This window comes from Athene noctua, chromosome 16, assembly GCF_965140245.1.
Source record: "Athene noctua chromosome 16, bAthNoc1.hap1.1, whole genome shotgun sequence".
NCBI classification, from domain to species: domain Eukaryota; kingdom Metazoa; phylum Chordata; class Aves; order Strigiformes; family Strigidae; genus Athene; species Athene noctua.
The window spans coordinates 7,702,788-7,720,317 of NC_134052.1; the positions used below are offsets into that span (position 1 = coordinate 7,702,788).

General features: G+C 35.8%; 1 protein-coding gene across 2 annotated transcripts in view; it reads left to right on the top strand.

Moving 5' to 3' along the window:
* The window catches only part of ARFGEF2 (ARF guanine nucleotide exchange factor 2), a 37,472-nt gene extending 21,148 nt beyond the window's left edge, over positions 1 to 16,324 (top strand). For both annotated transcript variants that reach the window (XM_074919959.1, XM_074919960.1), the window contains exons 21-39: positions 265 to 423; positions 1,589 to 1,736; positions 2,688 to 2,787; positions 4,043 to 4,083; positions 4,168 to 4,337; positions 4,947 to 5,098; positions 5,257 to 5,429; positions 6,553 to 6,713; positions 7,517 to 7,647; positions 7,746 to 7,875; positions 8,371 to 8,506; positions 9,344 to 9,482; positions 9,563 to 9,617; positions 9,876 to 9,990; positions 10,241 to 10,371; positions 11,300 to 11,468; positions 11,862 to 12,000; positions 13,051 to 13,168; positions 14,773 to 16,324. In XM_074919959.1, the coding sequence (XP_074776060.1) occupies positions 265 to 423; positions 1,589 to 1,736; positions 2,688 to 2,787; positions 4,043 to 4,083; positions 4,168 to 4,337; positions 4,947 to 5,098; positions 5,257 to 5,429; positions 6,553 to 6,713; positions 7,517 to 7,647; positions 7,746 to 7,875; positions 8,371 to 8,506; positions 9,344 to 9,482; positions 9,563 to 9,617; positions 9,876 to 9,990; positions 10,241 to 10,371; positions 11,300 to 11,468; positions 11,862 to 12,000; positions 13,051 to 13,168; positions 14,773 to 14,949 (2,544 nt within the window). In that variant the 3' untranslated portion in view covers positions 14,950 to 16,324. The remainder of the gene's footprint in view (positions 1 to 264; positions 424 to 1,588; positions 1,737 to 2,687; positions 2,788 to 4,042; positions 4,084 to 4,167; positions 4,338 to 4,946; positions 5,099 to 5,256; positions 5,430 to 6,552; positions 6,714 to 7,516; positions 7,648 to 7,745; positions 7,876 to 8,370; positions 8,507 to 9,343; positions 9,483 to 9,562; positions 9,618 to 9,875; positions 9,991 to 10,240; positions 10,372 to 11,299; positions 11,469 to 11,861; positions 12,001 to 13,050; positions 13,169 to 14,772) is intronic.
* Positions 16,325 to 17,530: the final 1,206 nt, after the last annotated feature.

Here is a 17,530-nt window from a genome sequence, read left to right on the forward strand (position 1 = left end):
TTCCTGAAATAAAATATTGTCATCCTGTTTTAGTTTGACAAGATCAAGATCTTAAAACAAGCTTTTCTTCAACTCTGCTTTCCTTTTATCACTGAGTCTTCTATTAAAAGCATTTGCTAACTTACCTCCTACTCTCCTTCAGATGGAAAGTGCTCTGATAGTGCCAGCTATACATAGAAGGAAAATTGTGTAGGCATGCTGGACAAGTAGCTTTCTCTAGCTCTTTGGGGACCTGATTACAATACTTGTTTCTCTGTCTTGTAGCTTGAACGAGATGCTTATGTACAGGCCCTTGCTCGTTTTTCCTTGTTGACTGCCAGTTCCAGTATTACAGAAATGAAACAGAAGAACATAGATACTATTAAGACACTTATTACAGTCGCTCACACAGATGGCAACTATCTTGGGAACTCTTGGCATGAGGTAAAAACATTATTAGTTTAAGTGGTGAAACTGTGCTGTCCTCTGACAACTTGCTCTTCTACTTTCAGTCTTAACCTCATTATATCCCAACATGTGTCAGAACCTTCTTCAAAATGTGGATGCAAATTTATTATTTTGTTAGCATTTCTTATATGTATGTATGAATATATATAAAATAATGTACTGCATTTTTTGGCAGACCCTATAGACACTGTGTGACCAATACTGTAATTTTTGTAGGTGCTTTTGATATGGAATTAAAACCATATTAAAATCTCATTTGACTTCATAGAATTCAGCACAGAAACTATGGCATTTGTGTTCACTTAAACAAAAATATTCTAGCTCAAAGGTCAAGACTTGTCTGTGCGGTGTTTGGCAACGTTTATATCATGATCATGAAAAATAGAGGCTAAAATAACTTGGGGGGGATAAATAAGTACAGGCTATTGGGATCATATGTATTTTCTTAAAGCATATTTTCCAGAAGCTCTTTAATCAGATCTAAATCTGTGCTGCTGCTGAAAGGGGCATTCCTGCTGTATTCTGTTCTTTGGCAATAATCTTCAGCTACGTGATTACATGAGCCAAAAGGTTCTCTAGCTGACAAATTACTTGGGACCTGGTTTACTGCATACTCTCAAAATGCTTGTGCCAGTCAAAGGGATGCTGCAGAGGGGAAGTAAGAAGGAAGAGATAGTCAGTTTTGTGCTGACAGCAAGTCACGATTTGGGCATTTTCACTGTCTACATTGGAACATCATTACTCAAAGTGGTAGCTGCAATAATTCAGCCTTTTCATCTCTCTGGGACAATGAACTCTCTAGGAGATCAACTCCAAATTGTTTATGGTTTAGGAAGTTGATACTGTGAGAAGTAATAAAAAGGTTTCCTCTGGTAGTTAAAGATGCAAGTTAGATTTTTGGGTGCTGTTTGTTTATTCTCATATTGGAATGATTCATGGCAGCTGGTGACCTTCAATGAATCACTCAACTTTATTTCCAGTTGTATTAGTAATGTTTTAGCTACATCAAAACTGTTAGCATTGTCAAAGTTGTTTTAAAGGTTAGAGAACCTGGGAAGTCATAAATATTAAATATAAATAAGCTAGGAATAAAAATACAATGGTGTCCAGAAACACAATGTTGAAATATTTTTGGTTTTAGATCTTGAAATGTATTAGCCAGCTGGAACTAGCACAACTTATAGGAACTGGAGTGAAAACTCGGTATTTATCTGGCTCTGGGCGTGAAAGGGAAGGAAGCATTAAAGGCTATGCATCTGGAGGGGAAGAGTTTATGGGCCTGGGATTAGGTAAGATTGATAATCTTGGACTTCACAAAGATGCACATATAAATGAAGTATGATGTCTAAGAAAGCTCAGTGTTATAAGATATTAAAATATATTTACTTGCTTCTGGGGAAGCTATGTTGGATTAATGGAACTTTAAAAAAACCAGAACTGTATATTGTATTCATAATTACCAGATCTGTTTTAACTTTGTAACTGTGTTAAGCTATTTAACAAAACTCCTCAAGATTTATTTGTTGGAATATGTTGTTGTCAAAACTGTTTTATGATACTCAGTCATGATTTTACTGGTGTTACCAGTTCTTTCTTTTTATGCTCTGGTTTTAATAATAAAAACATAAGCCGTTTATCTTTAGGAGTTAATAGATGTTTCAATGATCTGATAATTGGTTTTCCAAAGGAATTTCTTATCTCTGCATGTTAGGTTTGCTGTTACAGTTCCTATTCCTGCAGTATGTGGAAGAAACAAAACTTAGATTATAAATTGTAAACTAGAGGGACAAGACAAATTGCCTTAATCTTTGGAAAACCATCAAGGAAACATTTTAATTTGAAAAATACTCAGAAGTTGATGCTATACATGATGATGATGATGATGAATATAACAGAACTGTGCCCATCATTAACTACTTGTATCTGATTTAAAGTTCACATTTTAAAATAATGTTTTATAATTTCCTATGTTATTAACAGCATTATATCATCTTAATTTAATAAACATGATGGTCAAAACAGTGCCCTGAGGGAAAAGAAACATACTTCCTACTGGATGTTTTTAATTTTGTAATAATCTGGCATGGATCTGGCAAAGGTACCATCTGCTTCATATAAATTACAAGATAATTGGAAGCAGTAGTCACTTTTCTTTGTCTACTCATATAAAGTTGGGGTAATACAAAGTCACGATTTCATGATGCTAAATACTGACTTTTTTCTAATGGCTTTTATTGCAGGTAACCTCGTTGGTAGCGGAGCTGATAAACGGCATATGGCGAGCATTCAAGAGTCTGTGGGAGAGACCAGTTCACAGAGTGTGGTGGTAGCAGTAGACAGGTACTGAGAATATAATCTCTTTCTAGGGAAAGGGTGAGTTGAAGTTACCGCCCATCCTCACTTTTTAGATATAGGGTTTTATGTTCTTGAAGCCTGTTTCTTTTGTGAGAGATTCTGATACTTAGCTGTTTTGTCTGGACCCAATAAGTATATCTCTGTGGGCGTGTAATATTCACAAAAGTAAAACTGTCATTAAATAGCAGTGTATTGTGAGAAGGGGCACTGTGTATATGCATGTGTGTTTATGCTTTTTCTTTGGAGTAAGCCAGTGAAGACCAGAACTAGGTTGGTATTATTTAGCTATTTTTGTTCTATAAATCTGTCTGATAATTGACTGTCACTTACATATGTGGTCTGTGTATTTGGGTTTCTTTTTTCTTCTTTTTCTTTTTTTTAGCCTGAACAGGACAGGTAGAAACTAATAAATGTCCTTAGCCTATTAAATCATTCAATTTTCTTTGCTCTTGTGAACTTCAGTATTTCAGCATTTCTCTAATTGCACTTCTTCAGCTCTTTATTCATTAGTCACTGCATTCTTGTCTAAATCATTATGTTTCTCATGTGTCCTAAAATGTTGTCTAAAGAGATACTTCTATCATAAGCCATGTGTTGGAAGGGGACTTTTTATAATTATTGAAACTATTGGGCAAGACTGTAGAATCATACATTCAAACGTGTAGTGTTTATTGTAACATAAATGTGTCTGTTACCATAGCAAATCTAAAAGATTTGGGAATATTCTTCACTTATCAGTATTTTATATGAACTCAAGACTCTGAACAACTGAAGGGGAAGTGACAGTGGTGCATCCATAGTCTTTCTGCTATCTGTTTTGATGGCCACAGATTAATGTATGCTTGAACCATGTAAAGATCAGGCAGGTGGTTGGCATCCACTGAAGTCCTACAGCAAAACTTTATTCATGTCATTTTATTCTCCCTATGAAATTTAACATACTGTCACCCAAATGAGTGTTCTAGCACTACTTGCCCTGGATAAAATCGTGAGCCTGTGCCCATTTCCTGCTGTGGGGCAGGAGCATAATAGACTGACTTGCAACATGGAAGAGAATGCTTAGACTAGAAGGACATGAACTGGTGTCAAGGAGTAAGGATAAAACAATTGCAGATTTCATAGCACAGAGGATTGTAAAGAGTATCTCCAGGAACGTGCTGACTTTTGCCTACAGCACTAAGATGTGATTGACGCTTCTGGATGTGCAACTAAAACTGCAACTCATTTATTTGTTTCATAGGATATTTACAGGATCAACCAGGCTGGATGGAAATGCAATAGGTATGTTTACTGACCATTTGGTGGGTTACAGGAACTCTTGCAGTGTAATACCCTGAACTTACAGTAGTGTGTTTCAATGTTCAGTTGACTTTGTCCGATGGCTGTGCGCTGTTTCCATGGATGAGCTGGCTTCCCCACACCATCCACGCATGTTCAGCCTGCAGAAGATAGTGGAGATTTCATATTACAACATGAATCGCATTAGGCTGCAGTGGTCAAGGATTTGGCATGTAATTGGAGATCACTTCAATAAGGTATTTGTTTTGTAACTTGGTTTTAAAAATACATGAATAGCAGGACTTCTTTAACCAGCTTTTTCCTTTTATGTTCTTAGTAGTGTAGATTGTGATATTTTAACAAAAAAAAAATCCATTCAAGGATCCTAAAGGAAGCACCTAGTTAAAAATCTGAAGTCTATAAATAGAAGTGGAAATGTTTATGGGAATGATCTTTAATCACTTCATTATATAATTTTGTGTTTGTAGTTTTTCTTTACATAATTGTCTTCTCATCAAATGCTAAATCAGTTTTTCCTCTAAAATATATATGGATGATCCTTGAACAACTAAGTTATTTTCCTTAGGAAACTGGACAGTGTTTGCGTGGGGGTGTTATTTTAAAATAAGATTATTTTTTTTTTGTGGCTAGGTGGCTATTATAGTTCTGCACTTGTTTCATACAAAATCCATGTGTCTGTTTACTTGGATCAGATGACCAAGAAAGGCCTCTCTGAAAGTACCTACTTTCTAAATATCTGAAAATTGGAACATGCTAGGATTGACATGAAACTTGAATAATGTTTTTGTTACTCATATAAGAAATAACTTAGCTGTTAAGTGTTTGCAAATACGTTTTTCTTCTAGGTTGGATGTAACCCTAATGAAGATGTCGCCATCTTTGCAGTAGATTCATTAAGGCAGCTGTCAATGAAATTTCTTGAGAAAGGAGAGTTAGCCAACTTCCGCTTTCAGAAAGACTTCCTAAGGCCTTTTGAGCATATTATGAAGAAAAACAGGTATGATGCACTGCAATTTCTGTGTTAGCTTGCTTTGTTGCTACTTAAAGATGTTACTTGGTGTGGGTTAGGTTGTTGTGTACTGGAACTGACAGTTACATTGTGCCAGTGTAAAGTTGTGCCACTTGTGAAAGCCTTACTTTTGTTTTGTTTTTAAGATCTCCAACTATTCGAGACATGGTAATACGCTGTATTGCTCAGATGGTGAACTCTCAAGCTGGTAATATTCGTTCAGGCTGGAAAAATATCTTTGCCGTCTTTCATCAGGCAGCATCAGACCATGATGGGAATATTGTGGAGCTGGCCTTTCAAACTACAGCGCATATAGTTAGTAAGTAATGGTGACAGATATGAGTATCCAAATTAGCTTAGCTGCTGTGATTCTGGTATAAAAGGCCCATTTAAATAACACTTTTGTATTTCCATGTAAATAAACGCAGGATCTTACAGCCAGACTGTTTAAACTCTGCAGCTAGGTCTTACCTGTTAAGTCTTCTGACTGCTATGGACAGGAAAAACTGTGTATAGATACCCTGCTATAGAGCTCTGGAAGTTTGGAATAGATTCCTAAGTTTGTGTGTTGCCCCATGTGCCACAATAAGTTGTGGATTAAGGAACCCATTTCATGAACTTCCATGCTGATTCAGTATCATATTGTGGGGATTGTAAAGCTTGTGACACGATGTGACTGCTTGTAGAGTTTAGTTCATACAGCCTACCTGCTCTGAAACTATATTTGAACAACATACTGCTCTCACTTTCAAAGGAAGACAACCAATTCACATGTTCTTGAAATGTATGTTCAATATTGGTCATAAGTTTCTTAAATGTCCTGAAACTATCCTCTTCCCATTAAGTAGCATGGGGAAAAAGAGGTATGGATGATATTAATACATGTAAATAGTAACAAAACTTTTTTGTTAACTTGAATTGAGTAGAACTTGGGAGTTGTAGTTTGTTCAAAAGCTTATGCACAATGGATTTGTTTTGTATTTAGTCTGTCCCTTAAGTCTGAAATCTAACTGCTTATTTCTCTCTTGCCACATAGTGTGAATAATTACAGGCTTAGATAATCTAGGTGAATTCAGGTAACTTCATTCACAGCAGGGAAGTCAACATCAAGCTTTACTCATGTTATTTCTCAAAATCTTTTAAGAGTGTTGGATTGCATATGCTGTGGGAGGAAACTGAACCATGTAAGAAGCCATGATGTTAAATTATAAAATAGGTAGTTACCCAACCTGAGAAAATGTGATGCTGACAAATTTGGGTGGTGGGGTGGGCTGGGGAAGAATGCAAGGGAATAGAGCACCATTTTTAATCTAGCAAGTCTGGTCCTCTCGTGTTTGTCCATTCAGTAGTGGTGTACCGCGGCTGAGATACGTACATCAATGCCAGGTTATCTATGGATTTCTGTATCAGTAAATTTTAAAAAGTGTGTTTGTTCTTCACAGCAAATATTTTTCAGCAGCACTTCCCAGCAGCAATTGACTCATTTCAGGATGCAGTAAAATGTCTTTCTGAGTTTGCCTGTAATGTTGCATTTCCGGACACCAGCATGGAAGCTATTAGACTTATTCGCTATTGTGCAAAATATGTTTCAGAAAGACCACAGGTATTTTCTTTTAATTTTTACCCTTGTGTGTTCTTAAGCTATCTTGTACTGTTAAACTGAGACTAATCTTGTAACTAAGAAAGAGTTTTCAGACTCAAACTTCAATCTACCAGCAGCAAGTGCTTGTATTAAAAGCTTATTCAGAATTAGGAGTCATTCTGGTATTGTGTAAGCAGTAAACTAGGACTAATTAAAAAATTTTGTCTCATCAGTTCAAATTGGAAATAACCAAATGAAATGTTCTTATTTTTTATAATGTTAGGATGACCTAGAAAACAACACTTCTTGTTCTGTCATCCTAATTATGTCTAGTTAAATTGGTTACCAAAACATGCATATTTTTCTACATCAGTCTGGTGTGTGAATATAATAATCACTTTGCTGAAAAAAACCTGGAGTTAGATTCCAGTTGTGTTACCATTGCAAGATGTGCATGCTGTATTCAGTATGCCAGAAAAGTGTAGAACTGGTTTATGCCAAACTTAGATTTCCTTGTTACCTATATTTATATAACTGTTGCCTGCCACTGTTAATCTTGCTTCCTAAAGTCCAGACTTCTGCAACTTTAGCAGGACCTAAGTAAAATGTATTTAGGTATTTATTTTCCATGGGGTTTTTTCCCAATATTTTCACATATAGTTCTGTCTTAGTTTTGTACTTATATTTCACAGGATTTGAGTGTTATGGTAGAAACTAAGCTAACTTTTCAAGTCTGTCTGTGCCACTAGTAGTATCTAAATCTATCAGATTTAAAGATTTTTGAGACTTTTTTTTAAATCTCCCTTTTCCTGCCCATCTCCAAGGTATTAAGAGAATACACAAGTGATGACATGAATGTTGCTCCTGGAGACAGAGTATGGGTCAGAGGATGGTTTCCCATTTTATTTGAACTTTCTTGTATCATCAATCGTTGCAAATTAGATGTTCGAACAAGGTGATAAAGTTTTTCTTTTTTATTTAATTCAGTTAGTGAAGAGATCTTGGGTATGCATTTTAACACCTTTTCCTTTATTTGTTTGGGTTTATTTATAGAGGCTTAACAGTGATGTTTGAAATAATGAAGAGTTATGGCCATACCTTTGAAAAGCACTGGTGGCAAGATCTATTTAGAATTGTGTTTCGGATTTTTGATAATATGAAACTCCCTGAACAACAAACAGAGGTAAAAACAAAACACAAAACCAAACAAACAGACAAAACCCCACCAAAGCAAAACAAAAAAGGCAAGCAAATGTTAGAGTTCTTTTTCTTAAGAACTCAAACAATCAAGGCAGCAGTTTGTATTGTTTGTCTTGTCAGTGTATTTCCTCCCCATCCTGTCCCAAATGTAATGATAATGTTGTTGTATTTGGCTGTATTCTGTGGATATGTATGAGACTTGGCATAGTATCCAGTGACCTATCTGTTTTGTCTGTCTGAATATTTGCAAGGAGTAATATTCACACTTCGTTGCGAAAATGTATAGTTTTCTGAATATTATTCATTCATCAACTAAATGCTTCTGACAAGGTATCTGCAGTAGTGAGGCTTTTTAGTTTTACCTGAATTCTTCTCCTCTCTTCGGAGGTCACGTCCTTTGCTGAATAGCTGTGCGTAAGCTGAGTGCTATCATTATAGACACACCCACATAATAAAGACTTTTCATTTTTTCTCATAGAAATCTGAATGGATGACCACCACATGCAACCATGCACTTTATGCCATTTGTGATGTATTTACGCAATTTTATGAAGCTTTAAACGAGATCCTTCTTCCTGACATACTTGCACAGTTACACTGGTGTGTAAAACAAGGTAGCTTATTTACTTGTATCTTTTGATTAATGTATTTCTTAAATGCTCATTACTTAAGAGGGGGAAGTTAACCAAATTTTGGAAGAATAAAAACTACAACTGGGACAGTATGTTATGTAATAGGTGGATGCAGTATCTTAAATATTTGAGGATCCTTCTACTTAATTGGTTAGGCAGTTCTTCCGTTAATGTGTTTATAATCTGTTTATGGTGCTGTTGTGATGGAGTAAAAACTTTTAAAGAGTTGGTTGAATCTTCTGCCAACAACCTTTTTCCATTTGGCTGCATGGATGAAATACCTCATTTATTTACACACACACACACTATATATATATATATATAAATATAAAAAAAAAAATACACACACACACACATATGTATGCATTCTGGTTTTTTTCCTATTTCTCCAACCCCCAGAGTATTCTTAGATACAACTTTCCAAAGAATGTGTTTTCTTTTGGGCTCCAACTCTTATGCCTGAAATAGTGCATACTGCTAGCATAGAATATGGGGGGACTACCTTGCAGGAAGTCATAGGTTTCTAATTGGTGCTTTTCTTCCCTTTGTTTCGCAGCATGCTTCCTTTCTGCTTCTCTCCTGTCCTTTGTCTTCCCTGTTTGGGTTAAAATCTCATGAAATCTATTTTTAAACTATTTTTTTCATTCAGTGCGTTCCTAAGCTTTATATTATTGTAATACACTTTATAAGTAGGCTTTAAACTAAGATACCATGCAATTCACAATATTGGTAAAAATGTTAAATGGAGCAGTAATAGAGAATGCTTAATCTTTCATTGATATAGTAGAAGTTGATAAATATGGAACATTTATTTCACAGATAATGAGCAGTTGGCTCGATCAGGTACAAACTGCCTAGAAAACCTGGTAATACTAAACGGACAGAAATTCAGCCCTGAAGTCTGGGGCCAGACATGCAATTGTATGCTAGAAATCTTCAAAACTACTATTCCTCATGTGTAAGTTCATAAACTTAATTCTTGTACTAATATGCAATTTCAGAGCAACAATATTTACTTTTTTTTTTAACCTTGTGAAGCTTGCTGACATGGAGGCCAGCAGGAATGGAGGAAGATTCTGCTGAAAAACACTTGGTAAGAATTAATTCAGTGCAACAAACTAACTTGAAGAGTTGTGTGTTAGGTTAGTTTTCAGAATACTTTATTATAGTAAATACACTTGACACCAAATGCTGGAGTTGACATCCGCTTGTATTTGGTGTCATTGTAAAATAAGTTATAAATGTCAGATGCAGGAAGCCCGTACTAAGTTTAGTGAAGTTATCTGAAAACTGATAGCTGGTTGGTAGTTGGCGGTTTGGATTGCTAGAACTGTTCTGCATTCTTTTCTAGGATTTAGACCTAGATCACCAGTCTTTAAGCAGCATGGATAAAAATGCTTCGGAAAGAGGACAAAGTCAATTTTCAAATCCAACAGATGAGAGCTGGAAAGGTGGTCCTTACACAAGTAAGGAAAACATGCAGGTTTATTAAATGAACTGTTATAGCCTCTCTTGGTCCATTTCTGTAGTTCTGTAGAGAAAGTTTTGGAGCATATCTTTACAACTTGTGTTTATGCCTTGCATAGAAATCTTTTAAGATAATTCACAGCATCACTAAATATCAAAATGCTAATGGTGATGTAGTGTTTTGCTTGCCTGTTGTAAATGACTTGTCATAAGTTTTCTTCTGAAACTTGTGTTACTCTATTTCACTAGACCAGAAACTGTTTGCTGGCCTCCTTATAAAGTGTGTGGTACAGCTGGAATTGATACAGACCATTGATAATATAGTGTTCTATCCAGCAACAAGCAAGAAGGAAGATGCTGAGCACATGGCTGCAGCTCAGGTACCATCGGACTTATTTATTAACATTGTTGTGACAGTAAAGTACAAAGACTGTCGAATGCTCTGAAGTGTGTTTACAAAACGGAGTATATGGTTTTACTTTTTCTGACCCTTGGCACTACCCTGAATGTGTGTGTCATTGCTCTTAAGTTGTGATATTTTTTTACTTTTTGACTGCCTTCAGGATTGTTATGATTATATTACCATTATTCTTTTTATCAATATAGTATTATTCTTTTTATAATCAATATATACTCATCAAGAATGTATTTTGCTTGGTTTGGGGAGAGCATTCTTTACTGTTTAGCCTGAGTGTCTTCATTTAGCTGAGGCTTTACTTAGTCTCTAGGTGTTTACACAGGAGGAGATGCAGAAGTGGAACTTTAGTAAGGTAAATAGTCAAGATTTAACTCATTACCTGCCTTGGAGTGGTCCTTGTACCTGAAAAATCTGATTGTAGGGAATAATGCAAGGTAGCTCTTGCTTGGCTGTGTTAATAAAGCCCTCATCTAGAAGTCTGGGCTAGTGCATTCAGGTTGTGCTTTGGGGATGGTATAGTTAAATCCCTAATGAAATTATCTAAAAATATTGACCAATTTTAATGAGACTTGACATTAGCCAAAGATGGGGAGTTTCTACACTATGTAACATTTAAACTTGCACTATTTTTGTAGTTCATTTTGATGTTTTTCAGAATTCAACAGACCTACTCAGTCAGCTCCTAGAGGAGAATATTGTATTGCTAGGAGGTTTTTATGCCTCGATGAAGAGGTTCTTCCCTTGTTCTTTTTCTTTTCTTATCAATACCATTTTTTTCACATTCTAATTTACTGGTATAAGGTCTGTGAAGTATCAAAGTCTCTTAAGTTTGTATAAGAATGTTATTGACACTCCTCCCCTCTCTTCTCTCTCCCCTCCCCCTCATGTAGCGAGATGCATTGGATGCAGATATCCACATTGACACAGAAGACCAAGGAATGTATAAATACATGTCTTCACATCACCTCTTTAAGTTACTAGATTGTTTGCAAGAATCTCATTCATTTTCAAAAGCCTTTAATTCAAATTATGAACAGCGAACTGTATTATGGAGAGCAGGTGAGGCTTTTATTTTCAGTTTAGTAAAAACGTTGGGCTCCACTTAAGGTTTAGCTATCAAGATACAAAAGGATACTACTGCAATAATCTCTACAGTTAATATGACAGTGTTACGTGCTTTTATTACTTGTCTCCTTCCTGATATCTTGAATAATACTGGTCAGTAAATTACCTGCTTTTTTGATTAAAACAAAGCTATACAGTTAGTGCTACGGTACTTAAATATTTTTATAAATAGATTAGGTCTCAATCAAAATCAAGGAGGAGAAAATACTATCTGGACAAGAAATCATTACTGTTAATTAGTAGAGGTATCGTTGATAAACTTTACTTTTTGGCTCATAAATACAGATGTGAATGTTCCCTCTCTCCCTGTGCATAACTGCTTCCTAGGGTTCAAGGGTAAGTCAAAACCCAATCTCTTAAAACAAGAGACCAGCAGCTTGGCTTGTTGCCTGAGAATACTCTTTCGAATGTATGTGGATGAAAACCGCCGAGACTCCTGGGACGCCATACAACAACGGCTGCTTAGGTAAGACTACCAGCTTGGTTCAGATGCCTTCTGTTTTCAGCCAGTAATTGCATCCCTGGATACAAATGTCCTGTTTTAAGTTGCTGAGCAGAGCACGCAAAGGAGAGAGAGGTGACCACTCTTTATTAAAAGTTAATTTAGAAATCTACTTGGAATAAATGAAGCACCTTCTTGCCTGACACAAGCTTTTGTTTACAGAAGTGGTAGTGTATGAATACTTTTCACATCTGAGTACATAATGATACATAGGATACAGTAATCTAAACAGAGTGCAGTATAAGCTGCTGTATACCTGGAACTTAGGTAAATGTAGAAAATGATGCTAAATTAATATAAGAAGGTATTGGGGTCCCCTTATTTGAAAAGTGAGTTGCTGGTACAAGAAAGTTCAGAGTACTAATCTCTAATCAAATGTGAAGAACTCTTAAACTTCCTATTGGCACTAATGCTGTGGATTTCAGTAACATTCTGATTTATCAGCATCTATGGACATACTGACCTTCTTAGGGTGTAAAAAGGGAAGTTCCATTCCTCCTTTAATTAAAATAGGGCTTCCCAAAAAGACAAAGTAAGTGGTACAGTTTGTACCTTGTGTTGACAGTCTACAGCAAGGACCAAGAATTTATTAATATGGTAGTAATCCCTCTTTAATCTGTGATGCTGAGCTCTGGAGAACTTTATTAAAGTTGTCTAGATTTGAAGGGAGAGCTCTTTCATGTTGCTGTTGCCTAAGCTGTCCCAGTGTAAGGATCAGGAAATAATGTTTTCAGGCTAAAGGTGACAACACTTTAATTACAGACTATTTATGGGGAATATCAGAGTCTTCCACCTCTGACTCCGTGGTTCTTTGTTGACAACATGAAAACTATTTTAAGTTCAGTTATCTGTAACAATTACTGTAACAGATAGTTGTTGCACATAATTGAAAACTTTCTCATGGAAATGCATCTTGCTTGAAAAACAAACACACAAAGCGGACAAAAAAAATGCACATTATAAAAACTTTTTATGGGTTTTCTGTATCATTTGTCTGAACTGTTCTCTCTTTAGTGTATGCAGTGAAGCCCTGGCATATTTTATTACTGTGAACTCAGAAAGCCACAGAGAAGCTTGGACCAATCTCCTGCTGTTGCTTTTAACAAAAACACTAAAAATCAGTGATGAAAAGGTAAGAACAGGCTGGAAGTCATGTCTTGTTTGCATTCAGATATTTTTTTACATCTGTTTAATTCAGTCTTTATTATCATCTGTATTGCAAGGTGGCTAGTTCACTTACTGACATAGCATGTACTCTCCTTGAAATACAGCAGTCATTAGATCTCCATTTTTGCAAACATTCAATATTGTAAAAATGGGACTGTATCCATGAAATTCACAGCTGTATAGAAATACTGACAGAATTACTGCAGAGCTTTCATATAAAAGAGCAATAAAGGATGAGCTTGTGCCATATTACAGCTGCACAAGAATGGTAGAGGTAAATTTCACCACTATAAAACTAGAATTCTGGTTCCTTGACAGTGATTGCAAAAAAAAAAAAGAAAAATTCAGGATCTTGAGGGAAAGGTGAATGCAAATACTCACTACATGAGAACATGGAGAAGAACTTCCGGAAGTTCCTTACTTCTCTTTAAACTTTCTAATACTGTTTAACTTAATCATTTTTTTAATGTATTTTTTTCTTGCTGTGTAGGTTTGTTTTCCCTCTGTATTGCAAAGTGTAATTTCACTTCATTCTTGTGTAGTTTGAAATGTTTTATTGCAATTTACCAGTATTCTAAGAAATAGGTAGTAGTGGAGGCTTGACTTCTCCATGTAGCATCAATTCAGTGATGTCCCTGTGGTTATGGTGTTTTGTGAGAATAGTCTGAACTCTGTAGATGAAATGGTACCTTGGCCATTCCTTAGTACACAATCCCAGTATCTTGTTATAAAAGTTCTGTGGTGTGTTCTATTAACTTTCCCTGTAGCTAGTACTGAGCATTATTAGAAAAGGTGTAGAGGACAAAACATATTTCATGTTGTGTAAATTTATGACATATTTGCATCTTGAATACTGTTTGCAGTTCTGATTCCCCATATCGAAAGGGGTGTAATGGAGCTGGGAAAGGGTTGAGAGAGTGCAACAGGAATAAGAGATACAGACTGGCTCCCATACACAGAACTGTATGTAGGTTAGACTTTTACTCGTTTACCTTTTAATCTGTAACAGAAATAAAAATAAGCAGTGCATAAAATCATTATTACTGTGAAGAGAGGGAAACAACTGATAATGGAAGAACTTAGACTGGAAGAGATGCTGAATGAGTTTTGGAGATGGCAAATCACTGGTGGGGAAGAAAACCCCAAACACATAATGGAGATAGTTCTTCACACACTGGTTCAGCCATGGAAGGCTTTATTATGTATTCTGGATGATATTTTAAAGATGCTGGAGAACGAACTAAGAAATTCCTGTCAGAAGGGGATGTTTCTACAAGTAGTCCTGACAGCACCTCTAGACTGAGAAATCCCTGAGCCACAAAATAGTCAGACTCTATTTTAGCGAAGTGAAGCTAAATGCTTGCTCTGTGTATGGTTTCCTGTAGCCATCTGCTAAAGCTGCTGTGGAAAACAGACATTGGGCTTCATGGCCCTTTGGCCATCTGTGAGGGTCTTTGTTGGGTGAGATCTTGTGTTTTAACAAGTTGGTGTAGCCATGAATGTAGAAAAACTCTGTGCTGTCCTATAGTAATAGAGAATAACATTCTTTTTTCGTATCTTTTTTGGTAGTTTAGGGCACATGCTTCAACATATTATCCATACTTGTGTGAAATCATGCAATTTGACCTGATTCCTGAGCTTCGAGCTGTGCTACGGAAGTTCTTCCTGCGTATAGGTGTTGTGTTCAAAATCTGCATAACAGAGGAGCAGATACGGACAACTGGGATGAACTTACCTTCATGGTAGCCCAAAGTAGAGTTGGTTACTTTGGCTTGTACATAAAGCTGTGTTCCAGAGATGGATTAAAGTGGATGAGGGAAAAAATGGGACCCTGGTGTATCAACACAGCAGCAAGTTACTCTTACCACAATGGCATTTGAGGAGGAGGAAAAAAAAATCCTGTTCTGACCATCCTACAAAACTATCAGCAGTTTTATTTAAATTATTGCTTACAGAGTAACACAGTAGATGTAAAGTCTCTTTGTTTCAGTGCTAGTCATCCTTATGATCAAATCTTTCTCTTCAATCAATTGTTCAGTCTTGCATCCCAGCTAAATCTGATAAATCAGCTGGATTCCTCAATAGAAATGATGCCCCTTGGAAATAATGAATATAGTTGTATAGCCTTGTGATGTTAGCACATGTGTTCATAATAAACTATACTGCAGTGGCTAATGACCACCTAAGATCATTCTGGGTTTTTCTTTGTGTGTACATGACTAGACCAGGCAGTGTGTTACCATTTTTGAAGTGGACAGCCTGTAGGATATTTGGGGAAAGGGTTTTCTTCCTGTTGAGTCTTTTTTTTTTTTTTTTTTTAATATCAGCGTTTCGTCTTCTGAAATGTCTTTTTATGGAAGGTTTTACATCAGGAGCACACAACAGCATCTGTTCTACTTAGCTTGTTAGTCTTGAGTTAAAGGCATTTAAAAAACAAAACTTTTAAACTTTCCATTTACTTTCATACATTGCCAGATTATGGACAGAGCATATACAGTAATATTAAAAACAAGGTTCAGAACAAATAAAACTATCCTTTTCACCCTTCAGTACAATGCATTAGTAGTAATTGTGTCTGTTAACAAGAAGTCCTGTCCTTAATACATGAGGTTGTCTCTTTTTACTGAAAATCTGAAACTTCTGATTTGTCTTCTTGTGCAAATATTTTTTTTCTCAACTATTAGTTCCTATTGTGATCTAAAAAAAAATTATTCCCAAGAAACTGCTGTAGCAAAATTAAACAAACTCATTCATGTAAGAGTTACCAATACATTTCTATGCTTTGAAGGTATCTGTGAAGCAAACATGACTTAGCACTGCAGCTTTGCTTGCCCTAGACATTTTTCTTTCTTCAAAATGCATCAGTTTTCTCTGACAACTGTTTCTTATGATAGAACACCAGTTTACAGTTGAAGTACTGTAGACTGAGGTCCGTCCTTTGAAATAATGTTAATTTCAAATTTTAAGACTTTGGTAAACTTGGAAGAGTATGGCAGGATGGGAGGAGAGGTTCCACTTCCTAAAATAATGTAAGCACAGCAGTTAACATAACACCTTTGCTATCTATAGTAGCAAACCTAAAGTATAACACTATTTAAAAAAAAAAAAACAAAAAACAAAACCAAACCAAACAACTTACTTAACCTACTTGAATGGTATTGTTTAACCTGTTGTTTTGCTTTTTGAGTTTTCTGGTAGAGTGGCTTTAGTTGAGGTTGTCCTGGGATATTCCACTCAGAGGTGTTGGGATTCTTTATTTTCTTTTTTTGTTTTGTTTTCTGGCTTTAATTTTTGGGGCAGGGTGGGGTTTTTTTATTTGGGGATTTCCCCCCCTTTTTTTCTGTTGTTGTTTGGTGTTCCCCCCCCCCCCCCCCTTTTTTTTTTGGTTGGTTTTCTCCTGTTTTACTGTGAGCTATTTCCAAAGGGTTCATATGGTGCTCTTCAGTAAATTGGCTTGTTCTACATAAGCATTGTTTGAGAATGGTTTTGCAGTCAATAGTAGTGCTAAGGCTTTCACGTTTTCATTTTTACTTTTTATTTTTAACCAAAGAAAAATAAATGGTGGTTGTGGCTCTTTAACCCATTAGATTATAAATCTATACACCAGTATTTAGAAGAGAATATATATGGCTGTATTTTACAGTAAGACTGAAAACTAAGCAATGCTGATACTTGCTGCATTTGAAATGTCCTTTTGTGTTGCATTTATAGTTGCTCATTCCCTATTACTGTTAATTCATCAATTGCAGTAAAACTGAAGTATTTATTTTAACTCTATTTAAATCTGTAAGAATAGGATATCACTTTTTTCCTGTTCCTAGATAGTTGTGAAGAAAATATTTGAAACTTTTTATTTTTCAGCTTTTGAATATGTCACTGCTTCATTGAATGTATACCCCTATCTCCTATCAAACCACAAACTTTTTTAAAGTTGCATGTTTTTCCTGTATTTTACAGTTTTGAAAGCCTTGCAACTCATATCTTGAAACAAGTCTTCTAATTTTCAGACCTGAAATTACTTTCCAGTTGCGTTGTGGGCTTTCTTTACTGTAATGTGCAATATTTGTACTGTGTCTGCATATAGAATAAGGGCCTTTAATCAATCCTTCCCTTCAGCCTTAGTTCTGAGACTGTTCTTTTACTTAAAGCTTTCATTGTATTTATACCATTAATAAACTGCTGAAATTAGGTGTGTGACATTAAAACATCCCAGACACTGTAGTGCAAGAAGGAGAAGGGGGGGACTGGAATGCAATTGGATTATAACAGCCTTAATCCTGTCGGTTTTCTGGAATTGATTGTACCTGTTAAAGCAATAAGAATGGTA